This window comes from Branchiostoma lanceolatum, chromosome 6 (assembly GCF_035083965.1).
Source record: "Branchiostoma lanceolatum isolate klBraLanc5 chromosome 6, klBraLanc5.hap2, whole genome shotgun sequence".
Lineage (NCBI taxonomy): Eukaryota > Metazoa > Chordata > Leptocardii > Amphioxiformes > Branchiostomatidae > Branchiostoma > Branchiostoma lanceolatum.
In genome coordinates, this window is record NC_089727.1 from 7,600,283 (window position 1) to 7,623,088 (window position 22,806).

General features: G+C 40.8%; 2 protein-coding genes across 4 annotated transcripts in view; both read left to right on the plus strand.

Moving 5' to 3' along the window:
• The first annotated feature begins 1,469 nt into the window (after positions 1-1,469).
• On the plus strand, positions 1,470-4,188 carry LOC136436374 (choline/ethanolaminephosphotransferase 1-like). Its single transcript, XM_066430303.1, has 3 exons — positions 1,470-1,773; positions 2,480-2,605; positions 3,245-4,188. The coding sequence occupies exons 1-3, from the start codon at positions 1,669-1,671 to the stop codon at positions 3,344-3,346; spliced, it is 333 nt and encodes a 110-aa protein (XP_066286400.1). The 5' UTR covers positions 1,470-1,668; the 3' UTR covers positions 3,347-4,188.
• A 3,259-nt stretch (positions 4,189-7,447) lies between these two features.
• The window catches only part of LOC136436366 (cytoplasmic dynein 2 heavy chain 1-like), an 85,806-nt gene continuing 70,447 nt past the window's right edge, over positions 7,448-22,806 (plus strand). For all 3 annotated transcript variants that reach the window (XM_066430280.1, XM_066430281.1, XM_066430282.1), the window contains exons 1-21: positions 7,448-7,569; positions 8,332-8,576; positions 9,451-9,600; positions 9,915-10,071; positions 10,962-11,143; positions 11,477-11,558; positions 11,871-12,103; positions 12,646-12,894; positions 13,358-13,431; positions 13,871-14,027; positions 14,693-14,868; positions 15,667-15,862; positions 16,512-16,646; positions 17,375-17,500; positions 18,109-18,207; positions 18,908-19,047; positions 19,784-20,018; positions 20,568-20,695; positions 21,420-21,663; positions 22,105-22,254; positions 22,565-22,770. In XM_066430280.1, coding sequence (XP_066286377.1) covers positions 8,379-8,576; positions 9,451-9,600; positions 9,915-10,071; positions 10,962-11,143; positions 11,477-11,558; positions 11,871-12,103; positions 12,646-12,894; positions 13,358-13,431; positions 13,871-14,027; positions 14,693-14,868; positions 15,667-15,862; positions 16,512-16,646; positions 17,375-17,500; positions 18,109-18,207; positions 18,908-19,047; positions 19,784-20,018; positions 20,568-20,695; positions 21,420-21,663; positions 22,105-22,254; positions 22,565-22,770 — 3,317 coding nt within the window. In that variant the 5' untranslated portion in view covers positions 7,448-7,569; positions 8,332-8,378. The remainder of the gene's footprint in view (positions 7,570-8,331; positions 8,577-9,450; positions 9,601-9,914; positions 10,072-10,961; positions 11,144-11,476; positions 11,559-11,870; positions 12,104-12,645; positions 12,895-13,357; positions 13,432-13,870; positions 14,028-14,692; positions 14,869-15,666; positions 15,863-16,511; positions 16,647-17,374; positions 17,501-18,108; positions 18,208-18,907; positions 19,048-19,783; positions 20,019-20,567; positions 20,696-21,419; positions 21,664-22,104; positions 22,255-22,564; positions 22,771-22,806) is intronic.

The following is a 22,806-nucleotide window of genomic DNA, read 5'->3' on the forward strand; positions in this document are numbered from 1 at the left end:
TAAACTTTACATTGTGCAAAATAAGGAGACTGCTTGCGAGGGGAAGTCATTAAAACGCCTTTTGTACCATAGAAGGTTCATCTTTGTATAAAATGAGATAAAATATGGCACAAATGTAAAGGAACATGTCTTCTCGAGACTGAAGTATCTCAATGTGTTGTGAAGATTTTCACCAGTGACTGGCTTGATTTCAAAATGAACACACCCTCGGAAGCTTTTCGGAGGCAAACAGCAGTAAAAGGGAAGTTCAATTAGAAGTAAATTATGACCCACTTGTAATCATTATAGGAGACTGACACTACATGTATATTAGAATGCACATCTCTATAAGCCACATTTTTATTTTCATCTCTGACCTCCAATCAATTTTTCTTTTTTCGTTCCTAGGGTGGAGTGAGATATGAGTTGAATCCAGAGCGGGAATCTGGTTCCTGAATATGCGCTATGTTGATAAATCGTTTTTGTACACAACTTTCCCATATAGTCAGAGAAATGAAACTAAATACTACTTCTTAATCGTTAAACATATAATATCCGTGTCAAGTTTAGTTTCTCTTAATTAATGGAAAAGCAGTCTACAAAGGTCTTACAAATCGAAGTAAATACAAGCCTTTCATTAGATAACTGTTGGTGTTTTTTTGTTTATTTTGTTTCCAAGGATCGAGAGTAATGAATATCTGGCTATGATGATGACGATACACGCGGTCTCTTCGTTGTTTGGGCCCGCCGCATGGTCAACACAGGTCGGGATCTTCTTCTCTTTGACGGAGACGTCCCCATTAAACTCTAAAAATGATTCAATTGTCGAACTCACAGAAACAGTTAATAAACATATATACGCAAATTTGTTTATTTGTGTTTCAGTAGAAGCTATACGTGTATGATGTATCGTGTACGAGGAAGTCAGTGGCTGAGCTGAGTGTATGAGGGTGAGTGAGTGAGTGAGTGAGTGAGTGAGTGAGAGTGAGTGAGTGAGCGAGCGAGCGAGAGAGTAAGTGAGTGAGTGAGCGAGACACGGTGAAAATGTACATGGTGAGATCGAGTGACAACTGACAAAAAGTTATAGATCTCGGTGATTGTGTTTTACCTTCAGGTCTTCCATACTGGACTGGATGTTGGATTCATCGTTCTAGCCCTCTCTGTGGTGGCTTCTCTCGCCTCTCTCTTTGAAGCGATTGTCTTCATCTTTAAACAACGGGACAAAGACAGCAATGTTGGGCTTCGTGTATGTCATATTTTTAGTTACATCCACACGGAATTCTAAACATTTATATCACTATGTCAATGAAAGCATTAAATCTATCAACATCATTGTTGATAGTAAATTTTGCATGCCACGAAGGGCGATGTTTTCATTCCTATCTTAGTTGTCAAAGAAGTCAACTCAGTGTACTGGATGATTGAGTTTCAGCTTTGTCAGTTTATTTAAAGCCATTGCAATGTAAAATCTTGTGAATGAATATCAAAAAGTTGACTAACAGATGACTCACTGAATTTTCGACCAGACACTTGGCCTTCTTCAGGGGGACTGACCTAGTTGATTTCATCACGTGACGTTACCCAAGCATGACGTAAGCAAAAGGTCAAAGGTGGTTCTATAAGGTACTGTATGACTCTCAACAGGGTTCCAGTCATCTACGTACGGCTTGTCCTCTCCTGATCTACCTGATGCTCGCCCTCGCCACCAAGGGAGCGTCCGCCCACCAGACCTACCCTACCCTGTACTATCTCATGTTTGGACTGGCGCATGCGAAGATTACCATCGTGCTGAGGGTACAGTCACTAAGTTCTGACGTTTTCAGTGGAATTACTTATCGAATACATAGAAGAAGCTTTAGTGACACAACAAAAAGTACAGTGACTGTCCTACGTAACTTTTATGAATTATCTTTATCGTTTGAAGGGTGACGGAATTTTTTTTAGTCTAGGTCGATTCTATTATCTACACAGGAATATGCAATAAAGACTATCATTATTATCATATTCAATAGAATAGTATCAAACACATATTATCTAACTGTTGTAGTTGAGGCTTACTCTCATGAAGTTTTTATTTTTGATCTTAAATTTCACCATTAGAGTGACTTTAATTTCTTTGCTTATGGTGTACCCAATGTGTAGATTTATAGACATATCTAATACTAGATCGAACCAATTAACATCTTTGAGAATTTTAATTGATTGATAATCTTTGCAAAAGTAACAACATTACTCAACGTGTAGATTGTTTTTCATCCATTAACTAGAAGATTTCGGTAATCACGTCATATAATACATATACATATTCATATTTGTTTGTTTGAACCTTTGTTTATTCATATACATATACACAATAACCACTCTGTTCACACTTGAAGTATTTCTATGGACATAGATCTAAATACGATTAATTTTGTTGCCAGTGTAACACCTACAAATGGTAAGAATCCTGTTCTTCATGCTTTGCATCCGCTTTCTGAGATGTTGTATCTCTACACAGGTAGCAGATGCAACAAAGTCGAAAATGCCTCTCATCGACACCTCCATGCTCGGTCCTGCCATGCTGCTTCTGTCCTCGTTTCTTGGTGATTACGTCAGCGAGTACTTCGTTTTGTGTCTGGCTCTGGTACGTATACTTTTTTTTATTTGATTAAGTGCAAGTCAAATGGATTGAAGTATATTATATGTCTATTGCACCCACATAATATTATGATATTATAAGTACGTGACTTCAACTGCATCTACAAAATCGAATCCAACTTCCAGGTTTAACGGTCCAACATGGCGGCCAGTCATGACGCCATAGTCACGTGAGCGCAAAAGCCAATAGGAACGTTTGTATGATAACAAATCGGCAAGGTGTGTAAGTGTGATCACCAATGAATATGTAGAGTAGAGAACGTGTGACGTAACGCCACCAATTGTGGCCCGATGTATTTAAAAAGTCCTTTATCTTAAAAACGTGCGTACATAGCCAAATGTGCAACCCAGCTGGAAGAATACATGGTCTGTAACTTTTTCATCGTCTGTTTAACGCCACGTGAGCATGCATTTGTACTGATGTCTACAGCTATGGTGAATAATTTTGCTTGGGTGACCTATTATCGTCCACTTGATATATATGTGCATCAGAACTAAAGGGAACGATGATTGGTAGCGCACGATAATTGGTAGCGATACGCTTATATCACGTTAACCTGGTTCACCGAGAGAAAATGGTGTTTGTTCTCTGCTAATCTCATGTTTTATCCTATGTTATACGCAGATGTTGGTGGGCCTGGACCTCGTGGTGTACAGCACTTTGGTCCTACGGGAAAGCTGTGACTACCTCAACATCAGCTGCTTCAAAGTGAAAGATAAATCTTAAGTACTACTGAAGTAAACTTTACAGCAACATCCCTTTAATTTCTAAAGCCCCCCCCCCCTCACTGGACCCGCGGCACGCTGGTGGCGTCGCTGCGTCCTAAACTGGATTTGTGTAACCCTTGACTTTATAATGGGAACACCATTCAAAACGTACAAGTATGACCAAAAAGACAAGAAAACACACAAAGCTTAAAAAGATTCGTTTTTTGTCCATGAAATTCGTTGAGTGCTTTGTCAATTCCTTCGGCCACAGGGACGCCGCCAGCGTGCCGCGGGTCCAGTGAGAGAGGGGCTTAAGTAATTTCCCATTTAGTACACAAAGGCATTCTATACATTATTAATTTTATACATTATTAATGTGGAAGAGAGTCATAATATCACAGCCCGAAATTCAGCCTGGCGAACTACCAAATACAAAATAACCAACTCGCCCAGTCCATATCTGACTATCTGACTCCCCATATCGCAATTGCTAAATGATAATGCCAGTCTGAAAACATGTTTGGTCAAATTCTTAGAATTCATTTTTGATTATGCAATCACTTTTAAGATAGTATATATCGATGCAAGCTCCCTAATGTTTTATGCTTAACCCATGACTATGTCAAACGCATCAGAAGTGTCTCTAGATCTTAGTGTTTTACTTTGTTATTATCTTAGTATAGGTATCATATGTTAATACCACTGTACTTCTTATCACTATTCCATACTCCATGTACCTGTCATTAGACTTCTGGCGTGTATTTGGAAATATACGATTGTACGATTTGACACCCCAAATCTCAGTTGCTACATGTAAATGTTACTGCCAGTCTGAAAATATAATTTGTCAAATTCTTAGAATCCATTTCTGATTATGCAATCACTTTTTAGATGATATATCGATGCAAGCATCCTAATGTTTTATGCTTAACCCATGAAGAAGTCAAATCTAAAGAAGCGTTTCTAGATCTCAGTGTTTTACTCTGTTATAATCTTAGTATAGGTATCATCTATTAATTCAACTAGTACTGTGCTTGTTATTATTATCCCATGCTACCTGTACTTGTCATTAGACTTCTGCCGTGTCTTCGGAAATACACGATTGTATCAATGACCTTTTCTCATTTTGCACAAGCCAATTAGCGGTAGTCATTGACAAATAGCGTCACGTTTGAATCAAGCTGATCTGGCGCCAAGCACCAAAACAAGTCTGTTCTTACCGCTTTCTTGCTTCATATCTGTTATTTGGCAAAACCCTGATGTCAACGCCAACTGTATTGGAATCATGTTTAAGGAACGTCCAAAGGACACATTTCTTTCCAACTGGAGACAAAAGATAAGGAGCTTTAGTCACCTTGGAACATACTCGAAGATTAAGACAACCTTCGATCTGGAGAATCATCTTTTTGCAATTTAAAACAAATCCTTTACAAACAAGAGTATGGAGACCTCATATTTCCTAATATGAATAATTCTGATTTTGCAAATGACTTCCACATCTACATAATCTATGCTTGGTCATGTACACCTTAAACTAGCTCACACATGTCGTAGTATTGACAGCCCAATCTTTTACCACTTAGATGAATTACGGTGTAGTAGTAGTAGTAGTACGTGCACAGGCCAGAACTGGCCCCTTGCGTAGGATTATACCGCCCCTTTACGGGGTGACATACCCTTTCGTTGGCAGTCGTACAAGACGGTGATGCACCAGATCTCCCGCCCGGGTGAATGATGTAAATCACCGTGTGGATAATACGAGACGGAGGTTCGCCAGGCCTCCATCGGGTGACTTACGGTGATTTTGCACTAATTATGCAAATTTGGAATTCATTTGCATAATTTGTATATGTTAATCTCTCATTTGGCATAAACTATGTATATTACATATATTTGAATCCTATGATGGAAAACAAGTTATAAAATATAAATTTTGCTCATTAATTTTGCGAATTAAGTCCCAATTTGCTAATCTCCAAGCAGATCTACACGGGGCACCGAAAATCGTATATGCTAGCCAGATAAGATCCAGTCAGCCAGATAAGCTCCAGTTCGCCCCGTAGGATCTGCCGTAAGACGGGCTTGAACAAGGTTATTAACAATTGTTACCTAATCGCCCCGCAATCAAAACGCGTTTAGGAGGAAGCCCGGCGCCCGTCATGGGTCAGCTGCGCGCCGTCTCACAGGATGTATCGTCACGGGTCACTTGCACTTACCGTTACCCGGCAGGTTTGAATTTCCAGATAACAATGGAGGCAAGCAGCCGCTGCTGGGCGGATAGAGTCCGCAGTACTTTCCGTGCTATCTGGGAGTTTGACGTTAGGGATACTCAACTACGGTGCGAGCTGGAGCTTACCTAGCTGACTGGATCTTATCTGGCTATACGATTTTCGCTGCCCCGTGTAGATCTGCTTGGAGACTATAGCAATTTGCAGACTTTTAACTTCATTATGTGCATGTCTACATACCAAAAAGAAGTAAGCATTAAAGCAGAGATCGTCCTGCTGTCGTCTTGTATCATCACCGGTTAGAATAGCATCACTTGTCCGTCCACTTCGGTTCAGGTATTTGTATCTTATTAGTGACTTCCTACATTCCGTTAGTCCCTTGCATTCATTGTATGATCGACATAATGGCAGATCCACGCCGGGCGCGAAAATCGTAGTATGCTAGCCAGAGAAGGTCCAGTCAGCCAGAGAGGGTTCATCAGCCGGCGACAGCAGTATCTTGAATAAAGTATCACATCAAACTGTAAACCGAACCCGAGTCTTGGCAATATTTGGTGAGAGCTTCGTGTGGTGAGAGCACATAGTATAGTTATAGACACGTCTTCGTGTGGTGAGAGCACATCGCGTACGTAAGAGTAATAGACCAGATCCTACCCAAAAGACCATCTGTCACAGCAAGTCCAGGTCAAAACTAGATACAAGAAACGGAAGTTCTGCCGCAGTACCAAGGTCACATACCAGGGAGCCCAAAATCGACCATGACTTTGCCTTCCCAACACCTACCCACATACTAACTATAAATTATCCCTCCAGAGGTTCTTGAGTTATGCCGACTACAATAATCCTAATCCGGAAACACAAGCACACACAGACAGACACACCCAAAAATATATCTCAAATTTTGATGGAGATAATAACATTATTCATTGACAAGACTGAGAATTCGTGCCCATTGCTTAGGAATTAAAAAGAGTCGTCACAAAAAAAAAAAAAAAAAAAAAAAAAAAAAAAAAAAAACAGCCGAAAAGGGAATGACAAAGTAACATTGAAGATGAATACAATTTCCTAACGATTTTTTTTTAAGGATCATTTTTGGGCCAAACCAGGTCAGATTGTGACAGTTTTCTGTCAGAGAGATGAGAGGTTTTTACGTTATAGACTTAACAGAAATTGACTTTTGAGTTTGTCGTGTTTAGTGGACAGGTGTACTATTACATCTTTTAGTGATGGTTCACTGCTCACCCAGGCAAGCAGTTCCCAGCTGGAGGTTCAAAGGTCAGTGGTTGTTGACATTAAAACGTATAGCTGTGCCCCTATGACGTCATTTTTGATGTTCATTTCATTAGAAAGAGCGCCATGGCAATTGCCATGTGAGGTGACATGCCACATGTAGAACATAAACCATTGCCCATGAGCTGAGCACCCAGGTAGAAACTTATAATGGCATCCAGTTGAATTGAGTTGCGTTTGTACAGCAAAGTTTACTCACCAAGGCCTTTTGTCTTCTGGAATATCTAGCATTTGTCCAAAATAAACGTATCATGCCCTAAATGCTACTACAGCCGCAGTTATTTCCCCTCCAAAGCACCCGGGATTTGAAAGCGGCTCCGACCCAAGGTCGTCGCCAAAAACACCTGTCAGTGTTCCGTTGCCTAGTGCTCAATGAAACAAAAGGGTGTTCAGCCCATCTTGCATTAGTGCCTTGCACTTTTTGTGCCAACGAATCCCAAAATATCCATAAAAACGTATAAAACTTCAGTTACAAATTAATATCTTTAACATGAAAGCTAGTTTTATTTAAAAAATCACGATTTATATAAAAACAAAATTTCACAAGACAAACCTTAATTCAGGCACGTAAATAAACATGCTAAAGATACCTACTAAATCGGCATACCTGCGGATGTATTGGCGCTGGAAGCGAATGCAGCAGATCTGACTTCGGTGAAACTTTCAGATCGTCAACAAACTTTGCAGGACTACGCTACTGACAACCTAGCTCAGATATACACAGGTGAGACTATTTTGCGTCCTCTGTAGTCTTTGTATAGTTGATCGCCGAATCGCGCAATTTACGGGTGTCGATCGTCGCCGGTTGTATGACGCAGAACGCCCCCCTCCCCACAGTCGATCTACCTTGATCAAAGCAAGTTGGTGTGGACAACATTCATAAGCGTAGGACACATGTTTCAAGATAAACCTAACTAAGTCTACAGTAGGGCTGTCTCCAGCTTTAAACATTTGTTTGTCCCTTTTAGTATATCAATAATTCTTTGGGGGCACGAGGGCTGGGGCAGCTTATCATATGAGGTTCGGATATAATTTTGTCCCTCCACAGGGACAGACAAGGTGAAACTTTTCTCCGCCCCACAAGCAAATCTCAGCTGTTCACAATACTTCTATGATTCATCTTGTTAAACTTTAGCATCCTAGGGTAACCATCTGATACCCCATTCTCTATAATAGTTACAGAGTTAAGCAGCAGGGAGAAGGTTAAGTCCGCGATCTCCCCAGAAATATGGAGTAGGATGGGGGAGGGTGCCAAGCAAAGAATGCGTGTCATGGGGGGAGGTCGGAAATTTCCTGCAACTTCAGCTCTGCATCTTGTGTACAATTAATGAAATCTCAAGTTTTGAGCAGAACTACAGATTTGGCTGGGGCAATATTGGAGGAAATACCTGAACTTTGAGAATTTGGATTAGAACAGTTTGAGGGAACGCCACTGTTCCATTTTTTTAGGGAGATCCCAGTGTTAACTGTACTTAATTCACTCTAGAAACTGCTTGGACATTCATCACCTACATGGAGTGAAAAAGAGCCGCTATGTCCAAAGATGTGCGGAAAGACTTCGTGCTGGCCTCCACGGCCAACTACCTCGGGCTGGACCCCGGGGACGCCAGCCTGGCGAAGCTGCACGGCTCCGCGGAGATCAACAACTTCCTGGACGACGGAGGATGCTCCCTGCTCGTGGCGTGGTGCGACGGAACCAAGGGGTCCGCTCAAGTCCACTTCAACAACAAGGTATGTTGTAAACTGGTTTATTATATAATCATGATAGTAGGATTGGTCAGTGGACCAATCTTAGGGAATTACGCTGGAGGAAGCGACCTTTGACCTCCGCTTGTGCCACCCTCATTCCTGCGACATCTGCCGTCTGAACGGCTGGGCTCGCCTCCCGCTTAGCGTAGTAGTAGTAGTAGTAGTAATCATACATGTACATCATACATACACAATAAAATACATATTTGTACAATAATTATTGTAGCTGGAGGGCTAGATAGCAATCCAAAAGGTGTACTAGTATGCTCCTGATCAGTATACGATTGATTGCTGCTTTTGTTTACGTCCAGGGTATTTGGCAGTTGCATGTTGACTGGTAGGGAAAAGGTCAATAGCAGATCAGATTACTAGTACTAATTAAACTAATCAACATTTGCCCACCACCTGTTTTTTGCCTTAACCACTGCTTTGGAGTTTCTTTTGCTCCCAATACATGTTTATGTAATGTCTTTAAAGTAACAAACTGAAGACAAATTTAAAACATTTTATTAGAGTCTTCCTTAGTATCAATATCATTCGGTTTACTTGATGTTTTTGAACGAAGTTATTAGAAAATCAGATACTACATGTAGGAAGGAATATGGTAGAGTTTTCTGACTACTAAGATTCTTGGACAGCCATCCACTCTTCGTTGTATTTTTGCTGTGACCCCTCGCCTCGCAACATTGCAAAAATGCATTACCTTTAAGTACTGTACATGTACTTGAATTGTTTCAATTGTGAACCTCAAACTGAGCAAAAACGTCCGTTCCCTCCTACATTAAATTCCCACTAAAACCTCACAGAACCACATGTACAGGACATGGTTATCCATGTTAAATTTGATCATATGCAGGTGGAACAGTCAGGAGAGAAGAGTCAGAAGACACTGGTGTTTGTGAAACTGAAACCCGACCCCATCACTCCAGACAACCTGCACTCCAACGTGTTTGTGTCCTCCATGTTGGATTCACCCGTCATGGCGCTCTACCACTCACTACACAAGGTAAGCAGCAGACTTGAGTAGACCAATTTGAATGACACAGACTGATGATGTAATGGGGGTATTTTACTCCCTAACTGTCCCTGTGTAATTGCGCACGTCCGTTAAGAATGTAACGCTTTCGAACGACATTCCCCCGAACCCTGACTGGTAACGAGTTTTAGAGAATTTAATGTTAACAACCCTTGTCCTGCGGGGCCCATAGTACTGTATTATATAATATATGGGTTGCACATTACAAGGCCTGTATGCGGGTCCTGTTTATGTATGGGTTGGGGGTATTTCTCAACTGCTGTTGACTTCTGCTTCTTTGACAGGTTTATGCCCCGATGCTCCTGAAGGATGAGAAGTGGAGTCGGATGTTTGACCCCAAGCTGCAGAAGCTGCTGAGCGAGCTGGACAGCAGTCTGGGGAGCGTGGTACGGGCACAGGACTCCTCAGGGGGCAGCAAGGGGGACGACAGCAATATGACAGGTAGGAACAGCACTGGGGGACCGGAGTTAGGTAATAACAGAACAGAACAGGTAGGTACAGTGCTGTAGGAGTTATTAACAAGAATGAGACAGGTACATTTGTAGGAACAGCAGTGTAGGAGTTATTAACAGCAATGGGACAGGTACATGTAGGAACACAGATAACAGCAACATGACAGGTAAGAACAGCACCATGGTCATTTTTATAGCATTGTGACAGAACTATGTTCTACGTAGTTGATAGAACTGAGTGGCAATAGCACTAGTATTATAGAGTTAATAATTTGAATGAATGAAAGACCTTTATTGTGCATTCATGCCCCAAGGGGCTAGGTACAGGTCGTCTAACTTAATACATGGAACATGCAAGCCAGGACATAGATACAACAATACAAGCTGTAAACATATAGAGTAGACAAACGTGTTATTAAACTAAGCTAGTCCAGTAGTGTCGACTTCTTCTCGCTTCCTTGTACATGTGTAAATGTATGAACAGACATTATTTCTTATACAAGGATTATCCAGGCGTAATAGAAAATATGAATTTGTCTGTTGCATTAAGATGGGAATTTTTCTTTGATAAAGTTAAAAAGTACACATAATGTGCTAGGTAGGAACAGCACTAATGGAGTTAATGATGACAGCAATATCAGTTAGTGCTGTGCGTCATCAGTTCGTCAGAGATCCATTGAGAATAACGGCAATGTGTATGAAATTTAAATTGTTAAGACTTGTCACCATACTTGTATCACCACAGATATAGGTATGAGAGCACCGTCGTAGATACCTATTTATGCAAAGAATAATAATGAAATCATGTATTTGTTCAGCACAACAGCAAGCACAGCTTTAAATTGATATTTGTATGTATCTGTATCATGTTACCCGTAGGAATCCTGACACCGTCAGACGAGTTCCGTTATTGGGCAGACACGGCGGTGACAGGGCGTAAGCTGGAGGTGAAGGAGCGCGCCGAGCACTTCCAGTCGCTGTTCCAGCCCGTCAGCGCCAACTACGGAAACCTGGAGTCCCTCTCACTACTGGAGTCTGCGGAACTCGTGGAACAAACCCAGGTACCGTAAATCTCAAAATAGTCACTTCGGTTATATTTTTGCATTTTTAAAAAATCCAAATGCACTTCGGTTACACTTTTGCATCTTTTTTAAACCCAAATTCATGACACCACAAATATATGTTTTCATGCTACAGTATTATTGTTCCACCGCTAATTTAACACAACATGAAAACCATATTCAACTTCTACTGCAAAAATAAATGAATTTACAGTGTATGAAAATGTGTTTTTTACACTTCTAGAGAGGCAACATAACTTAGCTGCATAAACATACTTTACAAGCCACCATATGGTTGTTTATTTGTTTGTTTGTGTCTGTGTTGTTGTTTAGGAAGTCTTGGATGACGTGTGGGGACAGACAGAGTTTCCGCCATACCCAGAACCTCGCATGGCTCACTTGATGGGCATTATTGGTAAGTATGCAGTAAACAGTACATGATAATTATTGTATGGTGTACTATATTCTGTTTCTACATGTTTTTGAAAGTGCTAAATATTGTGCATATGGCCACAGCAAGTAAATTTTATGGATGACAATCCCCTGTCCAAATCTAATGCAAGAGCGCAAAACAAATTGTCTAACTTTTTGTATTAGAGAGGATAAACATTGTTACATGAATTAAAGCAACAAAACATGGTATCATCTTAACTATGATATAATTATGTATCTTTTACTATGTCTAAGTTCATGGTATGATAACTGCTGTTCCATTTGTCTTTGCTAGGGGGAGCTCTTGCACGGCACATCCAACTTAAGCTGTCCGGTGTTGACCTCTGGCATGGCCCTTACGCCAGCGTGAGAGAATCGTTACGCCTGTCCCTGTCTATCTGCGAGCGTTGGATATCCGCCTGTGATTCGTTGACCAGCACGTGGAAACAACACTCCCCGCTGCACCCGTGGCAGGGAGACAAGTTTGTCCCAGAGGCACTGGAACAGTTTAAAGCTAGGCTGGAAGAGGTAAGATGATTCAGCTCCATGTATCTTGGCAGTGCAATGATCAATTATCATACAAAATGTATATCAACCATTTTACTGATAACTCTGCTGTTTTCTCTGAAGTAGATTTGAAATGAATGAATGGGTGAGTGAATGAGTGACTGAGTGAGTGAATAAATGAGTGAATAAATGAATAAATGAATTTATGATTCAGTGAATGAATTAATGCAAGGAGAATAAAGGGATAGAGAAATAGAAAGACCGTTGGATGAATGAATGTTTCGCATCAGAGAAGTGTACTGAAAATCTTGAATTCTTTTCTTTCAGTGTTTTTTCCATGATTTTACGGTGACCTATCCCATGTAAATTCATGAGTCTATGCATTTTCCATGTATTACTTTTTCTCTACAGAATTGTTTGAACCATGAACTTAAAATACCACGAAAAACCCCTTTCCCCTCCTACAGGGAAATCAAGGAAAAATCCGCATGTACATATTAAATCGTAAAGTTTTTGAAAAATCATGTAAAATCCTAAACATTTGTTTTTTGCTTGATTGACAGATCCAGACCTTGCGGACGGTGAATGCGCAGCTGCTACAGCTGCTGACAACGGACGAGCAGCAGCAGCTGAAGGCTCAGGATGCGTTCAGCCCCTTCAGTAGCCTCAACCCGCTACAGTACAACCCCTACACACAGCCCCAGTGGAAGGCGGCCGTAGGACAGTACGAACACGCCATCTTACCTGTAGAACAGAGGGTCGCGTCCAAGCTGAGGTCAAGGTTACTGGAACTACAGGCTAAACCACATCAGGTAATGGGTGTTTTTGTGTTCCTTAGGTGTAGATAGAGCCTACAATAAGGTGGTTCACGGTTTGAAATGCTCATGCACAAGGTCAAAAGTGAAGGCCCCTAACGGGTCTTAGGAACAGGACCATGCTTGATACAAATCCAGATTTGTATGTGTCAGGGGGCTTCAAATTTGACTTATTACCCACAATGGTTCACACTGCTCATGCATGCGTACTGTAAACTGGTTTATTGCAAAGAATACTGGAGATTTGGTTAGATAAGTTCAAAAATCTCTTTCTTTATAATCTTATATAAAAAATGTATTGATCTTGCTGTTTTCATCATCTAGAGAGTGTTGTAATGAATTTTTGAATGCATTTGTAACAATTACTATTGATAGAAATATCTAGATACATGTAAGTATATGCAAAACATAATATATGTAACAAGTACGTTATCTTATTTTGTCATTCTGTCCATTTTAGCTGTTACGAGAGTTTCAGCGCTACCGTGAGCTAGTGAAAAGACCAAGCATCAGCCAAGAGTTGGTTGCAGAAAGGTAAAGTCATTTGCAAGTCTACCTTGTCATTACACACAGACTGTTAAAGGGAGGGTAAACTTAAAATTGAAAAGTCTACTATATACTTTGCTAAATATACCCCAAAGTCAAGTCCTCATTTGTTTTACATAAGTCCGCCATAGTTCAGGGCTCTCCCGTCATTTGCAACTTGGGCCGTTCTGACGGCCATTTGCCTGATGATTGAGTTAATCAAATGTAAGGTCACTTTTAAAAACTTCTTGTCCAGACCATGCTTGATACCATGTCCAGATAGATGTGTTTATTTTGTATTATTGAAAGGGTTGGGCTCTATCTTTCAATAGCATGCCCTATACACAATGAATAACAACCCACTGCCCTATGGCCTTAACAACAGGCTTTGGGACTACCTAGTAGTATTATTACCTTTTTGGAAGACATTGTTTTTCTTTCATTTCAGAGAAATGCTGTTGAGCCAGTTGCAGGTGTATGTGAAGGGCATGAGGGATGACTTCAGGGACAGGTCGTCAGGAGGGGGCAAACGTGCGCCCCTCAAGGGCAAGAACCACCCCGAACTGGTCAACAACATTGTGTGGGTCAGGCAGCTAGAGGCCAAGGTCAGCAGATACCGTTAAGTTAGCCTGCAGTAACTTAATTTTGCAGAAAGAGGAGAAAGGAGGTCTTTACTGTGTTTTTAAGTCCACGGCTAAAAGAATACTATAGAATAGTTACTGCAGCAATTCAATGGAAATGCATTTTTAATTTGCAGTGTCATGATTTTCAGTGGAGAGGTCAAGGTAAAAACTGCAGAAATAAAACCACTGCAAACATTTTGAGATTTATAGTGATACTGTACAAACCTACACTGTAATACCTTTGTTTGTCAGCTAATGTTATACATCTATCTCTTAAGAAGCATTTGTAGAGTTTATTGATATTCGAATAGATTCTCATGTATGACTTGGCCCGTTTGAGACTAGAATTAGGATTTCGAAAAACAATTTCAAGATGGTGCCAATTTTGGTAAGGTTTTATTTCACGCTCTCTAAATACTGTGTAGTGTAGTAATCATTTGAATGGTGGAGTTTTAGGGCCAGAGCTGCTGTCCTTGGTGCTGATTGATTGGTGCTGAAATCTTTCGCTTGTTTCCTACCCATTGTTTCTATTTGTGAGTGCCTGCCTTTCACTCATATTGGTATAGATGCCAATAGAATTTGTGATAAGTGTGTTTGAATGTAGACAGACGCTGGTGCAAAATGTTGTCGTTCTATGACAATCGTAGGTTGCTGAGACGTTGAACGTGGCGGAGGCGTTGCTAGGCGACCTGTCGGGGTTCCGCCCGTACCAGCGGCAGGCTGCAGAGGTTCAGGAGGAGATGCAGACATACTGTCGGGAACAGTTCGACGGCTGGGCGCAGGACACGCAGAGTGCACTGGAGGATCCTCATCAGCCTCTCAGGTACTGTGAAATGTCTCCCAATCAGACTTTAAGCTTCAGGATTTACATATGTAGAGACAGGGCTTCCAAAAATGTTTTTTGGGGGGTAGACTATAACTATAATCTCATCATCTGGTCATGGCAGTCTCACGGTGCTCATGGCCCTTCTCCTCCATTCCTCCCTATCCTCCATTGCACTGGGCAGGTCTTCCAAAGTACAGTTCACATCTAGACACAGTTGATGGATGTAGGTAGTGCATGGTCTGCCTACACGTGCATGTCCATGTTTTGGAGCCCATAGAAGGACATCGCTGATGATCTCTTGCTCCCTTGCTCCTCCAGGAATGTCCAGCAAAGCAAAACCTTCTCTCACAGATGACTTCAGATATAGGGGTTATAATTAGATGGTGGTGGTGGGACCAGGCTTCCCCAATGGGCTCTATGAGTTAATGATTGCCTGGTAGCCTTGCATGTCAATCATTTTTCATGGTGTGCCAGCGTCTGGTATGAGGAAAAAACAACAGTGAGCAGCTCCAGTGAGTTTGGTGTGAACACATGTACATGTGTATGTTATTACCAGGGAAACAGGGTGTCCTCTGGGTGTCCCCTTAAAAAGAAGGGCGTCTACATTTGTAATTTCTTTGTTTTCTCAGTGTAAGGCATCCAAACGACTCATGTGAATTAGTATTTTGATATGAATCTTACCAATGCAAGGTTATTGATAACTCCACGCAATTCAGCCACTGACTGCATGCTAGGTGGCATGTACTGTTCAGAATCTTGAAGTTAGATAAACCATCATCATTATTATTATTATAGCCTTCAGATCAGTGGACGTCTGATGGAACTTGACCACCAGGACGGTAAACTACACGTCATGTACAGCGAGAAGCTTGTCACGCTGCTCCGCGAGGTACGACAGCTGTCCGTACTGGGGTTCGCCGTTCCCGCGAAAATCCAACACGCCGCCGCCACAGCACAGAAGTTCTACAAGTATGGTGTTATACTGAAACAGGTTAGTTCTTACTTACCAAATCATGTTATCATTGTTATAATGAGAAAGTTTTTTTGTCCCTCAATGAAGGGCTGACATCCAGGTAAACTGTTTTCTCTGAACCATTCTTACAATTTATACAGTGTCAAAAAACATATTTTTTAATTTACCATCCTGTATCTGAAAGTTTTATCCTGAAAGTTTTACGGAATGTTCTTTGAGTTGAGTTCAGGTACAATACAAAATAAATCAAGCAACTGTATTAAGTTCTCTTAAGTGTCAGACATACATGTAAAGGTGATAAAAATGACATCCCATTTTTTTATAATCATGCATTAACAGACCGAGCACACTCAGTTGCTGAATATGTCAGTGGGTCCCAAACAATATGCCAATATTCCCCACTGTACCAAAATAAACCTTTCAGAATTGAAATGGGATATTAATAATCAAGCTTGATATGATGTAATGCAACTGATAAAGTGAGAAATATGATTGACCAAAGTTATCATAAATATGTTTCTTTCCCCTTTTAGTTTTGATAAGCTTATATTCTTGATAGTGATATTATGGTGAAATCTTAAAATCAGTTTGAAAAAGGTTTTCAAGTAAGTGGTGATGCTCATGGTATACGTGTACCCAATATGACAGTTCTCCCTTACCTCACTAGGTGGCACACTTCTACAACACCATCGACCAGCAGATGATCCCCAGCCAACAGGCCATGCTGCTTGACGCCGCCCTCAACTTCGAGCGAATCATCAAGAACCCAAAGAGCGGATCCCGCGATGGTGGAAATGGAAAAGTAGGTGGCATTTTTTCATCGACTTAGCTATGAAGGGCTATAGTATGCCATTTAGAGTCATGTAGATTCTTTCAGTTATTCTGTCCAAGGCGACCTCAGTACAACACGATCTCCTTGTAGCAGCCAGCAAACCTGTCATAGGTCAACTGTCATAGTTCAAGGGTCAGGTCAAGTGTCATGGTTCAAGGGTCAGGTGAAGTGTCATAGGTATACTGTAAGTTTGAAATTTTGGCTTCATTTGAAAGTTATGTTCTTCCTTCCATTGTGAATCTACAGCTGTTTCAACTGTAAATTAAAGATGCTACAAGTTTTTGATTTTCACTGTTGTAAAATTTTATTGCTGCAAATTCAAATGAATTTACAGTATAACTAGGCACATACAATGTGCTATAAATGCAGAAATGTTTGCGGTGGTTTTATGCTCGCGGTTTTTGCGGTAAGCTCTTCGCCATGAACATAAAACCACCGCAAACATTTTTGCCCTCCTACCCTCTTGTGTACTATTTTCTCAAACGTAAATTTGAAACCACCGCGAACACTCCATTTCTCCCTACCGCGAAGTTAAAACCACACGAACTTAAATGCATTTACAGTATTCTTTGGGTCCCAAAAATTGTATTGTCAACTGGGCTCTCCATACCAAATTTTTATTATATAATTGTAGAATTTTGTACCATCAATGTCTTGGAAAATATGTGAATTGACTTTAAAACATTTTATCCCTACAGGTTCAGGTGACCTGGGATAACCCTGAGGAACTGGAGGCTTACGTCCAGAAACTCCAGGCCGCAGCGGAGAGAATCATGACGCTGAACAGGCAGCTGAGGAAGCACCACACCAACATTACTGACAAGGTGGCCATACAATCTTTACCCTGTCACTTCATGACGGTATCTTTCACCAGAGTATTTCTCGAGATGGAAACAGTAATAATTTTTACAGTATTTCAAATGACACAAATGTAGTTATCCCCTAGACAAATATTAGTGCAATGTTCAACCCAGATGAAATTTCTTTTTACTTAATAAGCTATGTGTTGAGAGCGGAGAAAATGTACACAATACCTTTTCATACCAGGTTTTTATACCGGGTTGTACAGTTACAAATTTGATTGTCAGAAAAACATATCAACAGGCCTAGGCATTCAATGAAAATAGACATTTTGGATCAAACCATATAAATGGAGAAAAGAAGAATTTTTGATTGTCATATTCTAAAGGAAATAAAGGACAGGTGTCGGTGTGGTGCAATGGTTAAGAGTGTTGGACTCTGCCCTTGACGTTGTGTCCTTGGGAAAGGCACTTTACATGACCTTCATTGGCGGTGGAGTGACGGGATTTGGTTGCCGATGTGCCAACATCTAGCAGATTTGCCACCGAGAACCGTACAAAAGACTGGTGGTTGAAACATCACACATAACGTGTTAATCATTGTTCTTGAATGTTTTTACCCAATTCTGTAGGTTGTAGAGTTGATGAACACAGACCTCCTGAGGCAGCAGCCCAAGTGGAAGGAAGGGTTGATGGACATCAGACACATCATGGCAGGACTGGTACAACAGGTCAGGCTGGGATTATACTCTGATGTTCATACTTTTGATGTTTTCTTTCCAATACAATCCTAATCATTTTGTGTATAACATACTGGTGATAGACAACTAAAGATAATGGCCAAAATATACATTTGCTTCGAATTTTGCGTCAAATTTGTTATTAAGATTGCTTTAAACTGCTATTAAATGCCTTAAAAAATTTGGAGAAAACCAGAACCCAACTTCAATCACATCCTTCTCCATATTTGATATCAATGTATTTATCATCTTAAAAATGTTAACCATTTATTTTACTTTTAGTTATCGTACATGTATATAAGACCACACCAATTTAATTTCTTGGTTAACGGATTTTTATTTTTAATTCTAGCAAAAAACAATCATTAAAGCTGAAGGGCTGAAAACTTGCACCTGACCCTGTTCACTCCCTGATACTGTGTGCACCAAAGTAAAAACATTCCTCTGAGATTCTGTTTTCATGTTGTTTTTCCAATCTAGCATTTTTTTTTAAATGTTTTATTCCGTTAACCAAGAAAATAAATTGATGTCGCCTAATGACATTTTTTTTTTTTGACGAACATGTTTCTAACATTTTATCTTTATCTGCATCTACTAGACAAGTATATAGCTGGTATACCCTGCCCTTCAGCCTAACACACCAGCTTATCAAAATGTATCTGAAGAGATAGTATTTTCTATTTGGGTCCAGGGCTTCAGTGCTGCTAACATGAAGAGTTGGAAGATGCACTGGGACCGTCAGCTGTACAAGGCTCTGGAGCACCAGTACCAGATGGGGCTGGAGGCACTCAGCGAGAACCTGTCAGAGATCAAAGTGGAACTGGTCTTCAGGTAACAATGGCATAGATTACATGAAAGACAGTATTTTTCAATGTCAGTCATAAAATGTGTCGCATCCATCGTGAAAACTGGTGCAATGGCCTAGTGGTAGAGTGTTCGCCTTGTACACGGTAGGTCGTTAGTTCGATCCCAGACCGGGTCATACCAAAGACTATAAAAATGGTACATACTGTTTTCTCTGCTTAGCACTCAGCATTTGGGAAAAGAGTGGAAGTTAATCACACATCACTACCAGTGGACCAGCCCCCTGCTGTAGTGACTTGCACAAATGTGTGGCCCAAGGGCTACAAAAGTGGAGATGTGTCTTATGATGACATCTGGGATACTTGTTGTGGACTGTAGTAGAATTTTGCAACTTTCGACCAAGGCAAAGCCTATTTCCAAAAGTCCAGGTCCATTTCCCTGTCATGTTCAATCTCTGTTTATTCTTGTCAACCTTTTAAACCATTAGTCGAAAAATAGCGGATGCTGTCTGAAACGTCTGTTTCAAAATTTTATCCAGTTGCTTGAGTAACTTTTTTTGGCGTGCCTTTAAAACATTACATTTTCTCAATTCCTCTTAACGCTCTTTCTTTTTGAATGAGTTAATTCAAAATGAGATTCAGTCATGTATACTAGTATACACATCTGCCTTTGCACTGCAGTTACATTTATAAAGTAAATTTTGCTTATAATGTATATGCTTTCAATGATACTAACTCTAATGTACCCTTTCGACCAATAACAGACAACAACAGCTGCAGTTCCGCCCCCCATTGGAGGAGATCCGTGCTAAGTACTACCGGGAGCTGAAGAAGTTCATTTGCATACCCAACCACTTCAAGGGCGTGAGCGAACAGCTGGATCCGAAAAACACGGTCTTCCCGGCCATCATCGAGCGCAATTCCGCCGGGTTCACCACGATATATCGGAAGGCAGAGGAACTGTTCCAGAGGCTGGTAGCAGCCAAGGCAGAGTTTCAGGTTGGTTGAAGTTTTGAAGTGTTGCTGTTTTTTGAGAAGGTCTCAGCAAAATGTTACTTGCAGTTGGGAACTGGTCTTCACTGTGACAAAAGCATTATATTTGCCATGATCCATTAGGCAAGTAAAAATTTTTTGATGATTGATTCAAGTTGCAGGGCAGCAAAAAAAAATTATTCACTTGTCTTGAATGTGAAGAATTGTTTTGAAGTGAACATTATTTTTTGTATTTGATACTTAAGTAAACAATGCTGTAACTGTTGAATACAATTCTCCCATGATGCAGTGAAATGTTTCACTAAGACTATTATGAGAGGAAAACTTTTTGACCTTGTCATCTTTGAATGCATGGTTATCAAAGCTTTTTAACAGTATTCTAAACACTTTGCAACTTTGGCAATATTACTGATGTTGTATTTAGCATATCTCCCTCAATACCTGTTTTTAAAAGGTTCACAATGAATGATGGTCAACTAATGTTACATCAAGTCAAAATCCAATTTTTTAAATTCCTTTCTTGCTAAATTGTGCATTTATTTTTTTATTCTCCAGAACTGGGTGGTGCTTGGCCTGGTAGATCTAGAGAAACTTGTGGAGACCCACCTGCACAACGTGCCTGACTGGGAGAGGAACTTCAAGGCCTTAAAGGCACGAGGCAGGGACGCCGAGAAACTACCCAGGTACAGGAGCTCTCTCATCTTTGTGGAAACCTTTTTTGTCAAGCATTGAAAAAAACTATGGGAGCTAAGGAAGCTCGCAATGAACAGAATGCAGTGAAGAGAATAAAAGAAAGACTGATTACAGTTCAGACCACTGCAGCAGCAGAACACAGTGGACTACTACTACTGCTGTTGTTGTTTATTTGACAATGACTGACCTCGGTGCTGAAACTAGAGATGCTGTACCCTGATCATTCATTTTGGAAAAGGATGGCTGGTTGTGAAAGAGCTATGATTAATGGCATACCAATGACAGTTTCTTTCAATTTCCTCATTCGAAATAGTGTGTGAGAGTGAATGGACTTAAGGTTGATGCTGTTATAGGTGTGGAGCATAGATGTATTCCTTAAGCATTTGTCCACACTTTCAATTCTACGTGCATCAAAGTAACACAACAGCCCTTTCCTGTTGTTCTACTACATTTCATTCAATGGTTTCACACACAAAGTGCCTCAGAACTAACTATACTGCAGCTATGTGATCCACTGGATGTTTAAAATCATAGTTGAAGTTTGTGCAACAGTATTGTACTTCTTCTACTGTTGAACTCAAAGCGTAATGCTTGATCGACAGCTTATAGTGCAATGCAGCTTTGCTACAGCTAGCTTTTTGATCACAACTTCTCTACAGTGTAGACGTACACTAGGTCCTAAACTTGAACTTTGTCCATCTGTTTGACCACCAGCTCCATCAAGGTGGACTGCATCGCAGTGTCCACCACACCGGTCAAGGCCATCATCGATGACCACATCCAGGCTTTGTTCGACGCGCTCCTCGGCTCCTTACGTCACTCCATCATCAGCCATCTGAACGAGATTGACACCTTCCTGACCGATGCTCTCGAGTCGTTGTCCACGCGGCCGCAGTCGGTGGAAGAAATCGGGTTGGCCAATGCCAAACATGCAGAGCTCGCCGAGAAGAAACCTCAAGTAAGTATGGAATGCTGTGATTGCTGAGATTTTCTTAATACCACTTTGAAAATGTTTGTTCTGTTTTCCACCCTATTGTTTCAATTGCGAACTCAAAACGATCGCAAACACTCAATTTTCTTCCTTCCATGAAATCAAATCACAATGAATTTTAAGGCATTTACAGCAGTGGAATGTGACTTTATTTGGTAGACTGCACAAAGTAAACATACAAGGCTGTTTGATGTTTCAAATAGTGAATTTTCAACTTCTAATGCATTGTTAGCTGGAAAAACTGTTACTTTTGTGTATCAAGATTTTGAAGAATATTTCCTGCCATACACGAGATAACAGTTACTCAAGCAACCGGATAGTTTCGTTAAAGAATTTTGGATAAACAGCTGCTTTACTCTAATCTCCCTACCTGGATGATGATTTACATCCATGTATTTCCTCCCATAGATCCAGCCGCTGTTTGCCAAGGCTGAACAAAAGAACAAGCTGCTGCGTAGCGTGTCGGGGGGAGGGGTGGACCAGCTGGGCACCCTGCAGGCACGGTGGGACAAGTTTGAACTGATGATGGAGAGCCATCAACTCATGGTGAAGGAACAGGTCAGTGGGAAACAAACATTGGTGGGAGACAAACTCAAACATTGGTGTGAGACAAGCTCATGTTGGAGGATTTCATCCGTGCTCCTATGGAAACCAAGTTTCCAAGTGCATTGTAGAAGTTTTACTTTTACTGACACTTTAGTTAGAATACTGGAATAGAATATGAGAACTTATAGAAAAATAAGGCTTGACAGGGTTATGTATTTTATGGATGTATTTCAACAATGTTTTTATCATAGATAACAGTGATTATGTCTTTTTAATGGGAGAGTAGAAATGTAAGAAAATGCGCATCATGTTTTTTTCTCAGGTCGAAGTGATGAAGTCTAATGTGGAGTCGCAGGTGTCGCACTTTCGACAAGAGCTGGCCAAGTTCGCGGCCCGCTGGCACCAGCTCAAGCCCAAGGACGAGATCCTGGAGGACAACGACAAAGACGCGTGTAACCGCGCCGTCCAGGTCATCAAGGAACACCACTCCGAGTTCGGTGAACTGGAGAAGAGAAGGGAGAGACTGGTGTAAGTAGAGAGAGCACTAAGCTTGCTACATATTAG

Bases quoted from the DNA above. Each gene is read 5' to 3' on its own strand.
- LOC136436374 (XM_066430303.1), top strand. From the start codon at position 1,669: ATGCTCGCCCTCGCCACCAAGGGAGCGTCCGCCCACCAGACCTACCCT. The intron at 1,774-2,479 runs GTACAGTCACTA...ATCTCTACACAG, and splicing joins AGATTACCATCGTGCTGAGG to GTAGCAGATGCAACAAAGTC. The intron at 2,606-3,244 runs GTACGTATACTT...TGTTATACGCAG, and splicing joins TCGTTTTGTGTCTGGCTCTG to ATGTTGGTGGGCCTGGACCT.